Source organism: Lepus europaeus, chromosome 16 (genome assembly GCF_033115175.1).
Source record: "Lepus europaeus isolate LE1 chromosome 16, mLepTim1.pri, whole genome shotgun sequence".
Lineage (NCBI taxonomy): Eukaryota > Metazoa > Chordata > Mammalia > Lagomorpha > Leporidae > Lepus > Lepus europaeus.
Window position 1 is genome coordinate 91,516,960 of NC_084842.1, and position 7,512 is coordinate 91,524,471.

Consider the following 7,512-nt stretch of genomic DNA (forward strand, 5'->3'; position numbering starts at 1 on the left):
GGAGAAACACACAGACATTAGCCCTGCGGGGCCTCCGGGAGACAGCCCCTGGAGGCAAGGGAGGCATGCACCCAGGCAGCCTAAGGGGCACACTTGGGTAACCCCAGGTGGGCCCAGCCTGGGGCCTGCGGGGAGGAACTTCACCGACTGCGCGCACAGCAAGCTACTGTCCCCGGGAGAAGTGGCGAGAAGACCTGGAGCCCCCCCCCCCCCCGCCGCCCCCAAAGCCCCCGTCTGAGCGCAGACTGGGAGCTCTGCCCCATTAAACCCGCAAGCTGCGTCCTCGGAGCCGGCGGCCTTGCCCGGTCAGGCTGACCGCGCCCACCGCCCACTGCGGCCCGTCTGAATCCTCTGCTGGCCGGAAGGTGCGGGAGGACGCGGACTGCGGCTCTCAGGGGGTGGGCTCAGGGCTGCTCCCCGCACACGGGCCCCATTTTCTACTTTCTACTACTGGACGGGACGGCACACAAGCAATCCCAGCACCCAAGTGAGTGCCGGGCCGAACGGTCGGGACAAAGAAGCGCCAGGGTCGCGGCGGAGAGGGCGCCTTGGCTCCGGGGGTCCCGCCTCGCGCACACTCGGGGCCCCCGCGCCAGCCGGATCCTGCAGCTGAGCCCGGCCCCTCCTCTCAGCCTCCCACGCCGAGGGCTTTCCCCGCCCCGCCCCGCCGGCCGAGTAGGAGGGGTCCGAGGGCTCCCGGAGCCCCGCCCCAGGCCCGGGCCCACGCGCCGAGACCAGCTTAGGCCGCCGTGGGCGCGGGGCGGGCGTGCGGCGATGGCGGGGCCGGCGAGGGCCGGGGAAGCGCGCGGCGACTGCGGGGCCGAGGCCGCCACGCGGGGCTTCCACGCGCCCACCCCACGCCGCTGGCTCTTCCTGGGCGCGCTCAGCCTGCTCAGCGGCTCCAACGCCACGGTAGGGCGCCGTGGGGTGCGTGCGGGCCGCTTCGGGTGCTGCTGTGCTTCCGGGACGCTGGGCAGCCGGCGCCTGTGTCCAGCCCGGCCCGCGCTGGCGGACTCGCAGGCACAGCCTGAGGCCTGTCTCCATCCCTGCTGGCCGGGCTGGAGGCTGCCGCTGCGGGGCTGGGCTGTGCGGTCCCCTGGCGGAGGCGCGGGCAGAGCGGGGTGTCGGCCTGGGAGCTGTGCCCAGGAGGCTGAGAAACCCTCTGGACACGCCGATGCTGCCAGGTGTCTGGAGGGGACGAGAGTCTCACTGTGACCCCTGGTGGCCCTGAGCCCCGGGTCACTCGGCCTGGGCTGCATCTGGTGGACAGCAGAGAAGGCTGGGGCAGGTGCGGGGCTGCAACAGACTGTCCATCCAGGGAGCTGCAGCTCTGGGAAGGAGCCCGAGGAGCCACGGCCCTTCTGTGCTAGGGGAAGCCCGGAGGAGGCAGCTGGGCCCGCGGGCGGGCTCTGAGCCTGGTCCTGAAGGAGGAAGAGGAGTCCTGGGAGGGTGTGGCCCCTTCCTGGGAGATGGACTCCTCTGAACTTGGATTGGCACCTGTCCAGGAGATGACTCACCTGAACTTTGATGGGCAGCACACCCACAACGCTCCTGCAGCCTGGGGGCCACACCTCTCCTCCAGGAAGCCCTCTGCAGAGGCAATGCACCTGTAGTTTGCTGAATGCCTGGGACGTGAGGGTGCCTACGGCTGGGGAAGGTGCTGGGGATGCTGCCACCTGCCCGCTGCCCACTCAGAGGGCGACAGCTGCGTGTGGGCGAGGCCTGACCCCACTCCAGCAGCCCTCCCTGAGGGGTCACAGGTGCAGGGCAGCCTCACGGGGACCCCGGGTCCAGGCCACACCCACGGGGTCAAGACCACACCTACAGTCTCATGGGACCCCGGGTCCAGGCCACACCCATGGGGTCAAGACCACACCTACAGTCTCATGGAACCCCGGGTCCAGGCCACACCCATGGCCTCACGAGGACCCTGGGTCCACACCACAGCCTCACAGGGACCCTGGTCCAGGCTGTGCTGTGCACCCACAGTCTTCCGGGACCCCAGGTCCAGGCCACACTGTGCGCACATGAGCCTGCACACCTGTTGACCCCCACACTCCCTGGCTGGCTGGCCAGGCAGGGGCAGCAGGTGGCAGGGACAGGGCTGGGTGGGCGGTGACTCCCCTCCACCCTATCTCCTGCAGCTGTGGCTCAGCTTTGCACCCGTGGCGGACACCATCGCCGCGCACTTCCTCCTGACCGTGGAGCAGATCAACTGGCTCTCAATGGTCTTCCTCGTGGTGTCCATCCCGGCCAGCGTGGTAGCCATCTGGGTTCTGGACTCTGTCGGGCTCCGTGAGGCAGTGAGTTGGCCCCCACCACAGCCCGCGTGGCACAGGCCAGGTCCCCAGCACATGGGTGCCAGAGCCATGGTGCAGTCGGACCGGTGGGCAGCAGGGCAGGCAGTGGGGCAGTTGGAGGTAGGGATACCCTGGTGGGCTGGGCAGCTGTGCAGGTTGTGGGGGAGGGGAGGCACCCAGTGGGCTGGGCAGCTGTGCAGGTTGTGGGGGAGGGTGGAGTGTTGGGCACCAGTGCGCTGGGAGCTGTGCTGGTTGTGCGGGAGGGGAGGCACCCAGTGGGCTGGGCAGCTGTGCAGGTTGTGGGGGAGGGGAGAGCGTAGCCCAATGGCAGCTTCCTGGCCTGCTGCAGACTATCCTGGGTGCGTGGCTGAACTTTGCTGGGAGTGGGCTTCGGGCCTTGCCCTGCGTGGTCGTTGGGATCCCCCGCCCGTTTGCCTTCCTCCTGGCGGGGCAGAGCCTCTGTGCCCTGGCCCAGACCCTGGTCATCTTCTCCCCGGCCAAGCTGGCCGCCTTGTGGTTTCCAGAGCGGCAGAGAGCCACAGCCAACATGATCGCCACCATGTGTGAGTGCCCGGCCCAGGGCCACCTGGGCTCAGCTCCAGGCCCTGCTGTGGCGTCCTCTCTCCCGAGGTTTTCCCTGTGTCTGGGCCAAGGCCTGACCGCAGCTGGGCTGATGGCTTCTTTGTCCCTGTGCCTGCAGCAAATCCCCTGGGCATCCTTGTGGCCAACGTGCTGTCACCTGCTCTGGTCAGGAAGGGGGAGGACATCCCTTTGATGGTGAGGCACTCGTGGATGTCCCTGTGTGGTGTGCACGTGTGTGTCTGTGCACGTGTGTGTCTGTGTGTGTAGTGTGGTGTGCACATGTGTCTGTGATATGTTGTCTACACACCTGTGCTGTATGTCTCTGTGTGCATGTGTGGGTACCCCTGTGTGTCCGCGCCTGTCTGGGGACACAACAAGGGTGCTTGTGAGGCCTGCTTCTTTTGGGGGTGTGCAGGTGGCCATTGGGTGGGTGAGCTGAGCCCAGGGAGGCTCTGCCTGGAGTCCCCCAGAGCGGGGGAGGGTGGAACAGGGCAGGCTGGGGTTGGGGGGAGACAGGAAGGGGCAGGGGCAGGAAGATGTGGGGCACCCAGAGCAGGGCGAGCGTGTGCATAGCTATATCCTCCAGGCCACCCGGTAACCCTACACTCTCCCCCAGCTCGGTGTTTACATGGTCCCTGCTGGCCTCGCCTGCCTGCTGGCCTCCGCCTGCCTCTGGGGGACTGTGCCCCCCTGCCCGCCCTCTGCCGGGGCTGCCAGCCCCACCTCAGGGACGTTCCTGGATGGCCTGAAGCTGGTGGGTGCAGGGGATTCCGGGGCAGGGGGGGCGGGGGCGGGTCCGAAGGGCCCTGGCTGAAGGCCCCGCCCTGCAGCTCACCCGGAACAGGGCCTACATCGTCCTGGCTGTGTGCTATGGGGGCGGCGTGGGCATCTTCTCCAGCTTCCTGGCCCTCCTGGAGCAGATCCTCTGTGTGCACGGCTACTCCAGCGTGAGCGTGGGGAAATCCCGGGGAGTCGCTCGGCAGAGGCAGCAGATGCCTTGCCCCCTGGCGTGGATGCTGGGTGCCGGGTGCACAGGCTGTCCCTTCCGCGCTGCTCCGAGCCCCAGCTTCCTGCCTGGGCCCTCATGGCTTCTCCCGCCCCCCCAGGAGTTTTCTGGCCTCTGTGGGGCCCTCTTCATCCTGTCTGGGACCCTGGGGGCCCTGGTCCTCAGCCTGTACGTGGATCGGACCAAGCATTTCACCGAGGCCGTCAAGGTGGGCTTCTGCCTGACCTCCATGGCCTGCGTGGCCTTCGTGCTGGTGAGAGCCCCTCTCGCCCTGCAGGGCCCCTGGGTGGGCAGCTGGGCCGGTGCTGCTTCAGGGTGGGCAGTGCATCTGACTACAGCCTCCGTGCCCTGCCCCCTCTCCCCAGGTGTCCCGGATGCAGGGACAGCGCCTGGCACTGGCCACCGTCTGTTCCCTGTTTGGGCTCTTTGGCTTTGCAGTGGCGCCAGTGGCCACGGAGCTGGCGGTCGAGTGCTCCTACCCTGTGGGCGAGGGTGCTGCCGCGGGCCTGGCCTTCATGCTGGGGTGAGTGCCCCAGCCACTCCCTGCCCTCCCCGGGCTGAGTGCCCCGGGCCCCTGGCCAGGGCTGTGTTCAGGCCTGCACCAGCAGGGGAGAGGATGCAGCCCCCTCCCCAGGGGCGTCACTGGTGGGGGCTGAGGCTGTGTGTGTCCAGGCAGGCAGAGGGTGTGCTCTTCATGGTGCTGATGTCGGCACTGGCTGTGCGGCGCCCACAGTCATCCTTGTCCACCTGCCGGCTTGGGGAGGACCCGCTGGACTGGACAGGTATGTGTCCCGAGCCTGGGGAATGGAGGCCAGGTGCTCTGGAGCCCAGGGGGTTGCTCACCCTGTCGGCTCTGCACAGGGGTCAGCACCAGGCTCCACAGGGTAGGCTGGGGCAGTTCAGGCATGGTGAGTGTAGCCACGGGGTAGGCTGGGGCGTTCAGGCATGGTGAGTGTAGCCAGAGACCCTGCTCAAAACTGTCCTTGAAATCTCCGGTGCACATCGTAAAATCAAGGAAACAGGAGAGACAGAGACTCCAGAGTGGAGATCTGAGAAGGAAAAAGAGGCAGACACAGAGACCCAGAGACCCAGAGACCCAGAGGAAGAGACTGGCACACAGCAAGAGAGAGACCCAGACCCAGACCCGGAGGCCCAGGGGTGGGAAGAGCTGTGAGGAACCCTGGTCTTTGCTCCCTTGGGACTGGGAATGGCACTGGGTCCTTGGGGTCACTGTAGTCATGGACAGCCTGAGCTGTGGCTGAGGGGGCTTGGGCCGCTCTGGGCGGGCTCTGGGGACAGCTGCACCTGTGTCCCCAGTGTCCCTGCTGCTGATGGCTGGCATGTGCACCCTCTTCACCTGCATCCTGGTGCTCTTCTTCCACACCCCGTACCGGCGCTTGCAGGCCGAGTCCGACATGTCCGCCTCCACCCAGGACATATCAGCAGAACAGGACCGGGCGCCAGCTCCAGAACCATCCCCTGAGACTCCAGCACCATTGGTCCTGGAGTCGGGGGCCCAGGATACTCGGACGGCAGCCCAGGCCGGCTCAGAATGGGCAGCGGGAGAGGCAGGCGAGGGCCAATGTGGCTGTGCCGGCCACGGCTCAGAGCCAGCCACGGCACACCTGGGTCTGGCCAGATCAGACCCAGGGTGGCTGGTGCAGGTGCCGGCTGGGGGAGAAGGCTGTTGGGGGTTGAGCTCGGGGCAGAGTCTGGCCTGAACGGTGTGCGGAGGCCCTCGCTGGAAGGATCCCACGCGAGTGACCAGAGCCTCAGGCTGGAGCCCCGAGGGTGCGGCATTGTGGTCAGCCTGGGGTCCGTGATGTTTGAACTGACTGGCAGGCCTCTCCTCCCGAGGCCAAGTGTGTAGCTCAGCGCCTCGTAGCCCCTCTTGCTGGCTGCATGCACGGAGGTGAGTGCTCCACCTTGTCCACGTGGGGCGGGAGTAAATCCCAGACACTGAAGCCGGCCTGGGTTCATTCCTGCACAGGGGCGTGGTGCTGGGGGTCCACAGTGCTGCACAGACAGCTCAGGCCCCGTGCCTGAGCCCAGCCCCTGGTCCATCCCCATGGCTGAGCCCTCTGGGCCCTGGGGAGGCAGCAGTGTCGGGTGTGGGGGAGGCGGGATCCCAGGAAGTGGGCGCGCTGGGTGCCGAGCCATGGGCGAGGCTCTGAGGGTGGCAATCCTGTGGTCCTGGCCACTCAGTGGCCTCCAGCCCCAACCAAATCCCTTGCAGCCAGTGCCTCCCCTCAGGCGCCTGCCCAGGGCTGCTCTGCTTTCATCTTGTCGGCCTGGGAGATCAGCAGGTGCTTGATGCTGCAGGGAGGAGGGGCGCCCAGTAGGGTGCTCTGGGCAGACCTGAGGGTGCTCTTCCTGCACCCTCACCCTCCGCAGGGCAGGCCTGTGGCCTGGGACATTGTGGCACCTGCTGGGACCCTGGTATCTTCACCCTGGAGGTTCCCAGGGGGCTTCTGACTGGGTCAGAGGTGCCTGGCACACAGCGCCCTCCACAAAAGGAGCCAAAGACACAGCCATCATCAGAGGGACACTGACCCCCTGGCCAGTTGTCTGAGGGCTCAAGGTGGCCCCTGGAGGCCTGAAGCTGGAGTGAGGGGGATGTGGGCCAGGGTCCAGCACCGAGGGTCTCTGGGGCAGGGCAAGGCCTGCTCCCCTCCCCCACCCCGCCCCAGGAGCCCGGCACTCAGTTCTCGTTGATGCTGCCCGCCCAGGAGACACTTCAGGACTCTATTCCAGCTCCGGGACAGGACTAGGGCTCAGCAGCAGCCCCAAAGGTGCTGCTCGTCCCTCCTGGGGGTGACCGCTCTCTGGACCCCCAGCTGGCCAGCCCAGGGCATGGGCAGGGAGCTGGCGTCCCAGCCCACGGCTTCTCCAAGTTGGGAAACGGGCATGTCAAGAACACACACCCAGGGCTGCTGAGGAGGGGCTGTGCCCCCAGCACCCGCCCTTCAGCTTCTCCCCAGACAGGTCTGGGAACATGGTGAGCTGGATGGGCCCTGGCCTCCCCAAGCATGGCGTCCAGCTTGTCCTCCTTGGCCTTGGGTTTACCTTGTGCAGACTGGGGCAGGGTCTCACACACAGCCCCCCCCCCCGGTTAGGCAGTGGGGTCGCTGGGGCAGGGTCTCACATCCACCCCCGGTTAGGCAGTGGGGTCGCTGGGGCAGGGTCTCACATCCACCCCCGGTTAGGCAGTGGGGTCGCTGGGGCAGGGTCTCACATCCACCCCTGGTTAGGCAGTGGGGTCGCTGGGGCAGGGTCTCACCCCCCCACCCCCTGGTTAGGCAGTGGGGTCGCTGGGGCAGGGTCTCACCCCCCCACCCCCTGGTTAGGCAGTGGGGTCGCTGGGGCAGGGTCTCATATCCACCCCTGGTTAGGCAGTGGGGTCGCTGGGGCAGGGTCTCATATCCACCCCTGGTTAGGCAGTGGGGTCGCTGGGGCAGGGTCTCATATCCACCCCTGGTTAGGCAGTGGGGTCGCTGGGGCAGGGTCTCACCCCCCCACCCCAGTTAGGCAGTGGGGTCGCTGGGGCAGGGTCTCATCCCCCCCCCCCCGGTTAGGCCGTGGGGTCGCTGGGGCAGGGTCTCACATCCACCCCCGGTTAGGCAG

At 67.4% G+C, this 7,512-nt stretch overlaps 1 protein-coding gene across 1 annotated transcript; it reads left to right on the plus strand.

Annotated features, from left to right (window-relative positions):
• Positions 1 to 774: 774 nt before the first annotated feature.
• SLC49A3 (solute carrier family 49 member 3) lies at positions 775 to 7,139 on the plus strand. Its single transcript, XM_062213194.1, has 10 exons — positions 775 to 912; positions 2,145 to 2,303; positions 2,650 to 2,863; positions 3,001 to 3,077; positions 3,499 to 3,636; positions 3,713 to 3,829; positions 3,989 to 4,141; positions 4,254 to 4,411; positions 4,561 to 4,670; positions 5,206 to 7,139. The coding sequence occupies exons 1-10, from the start codon at positions 775 to 777 to the stop codon at positions 5,607 to 5,609; spliced, it is 1,668 nt and encodes a 555-aa protein (XP_062069178.1). The 3' UTR covers positions 5,610 to 7,139.
• The last annotated feature ends 373 nt before the right edge of the window (positions 7,140 to 7,512 follow it).

Excerpts from the sequence above, each read along its gene's own strand:
- SLC49A3 (XM_062213194.1), top strand. The coding sequence starts at position 775 with ATGGCGGGGCCGGCGAGGGCCGGGGAAGCGCGCGGCGACTGCGGGGCC. Across the intron at positions 2,864-3,000 it reads CAACATGATCGCCACCATGT|CAAATCCCCTGGGCATCCTT; the intron begins GTGAGTGCCCGG and ends CTGTGCCTGCAG. Across the intron at positions 4,671-5,205 it reads GGACCCGCTGGACTGGACAG|TGTCCCTGCTGCTGATGGCT; the intron begins GTATGTGTCCCG and ends CTGTGTCCCCAG.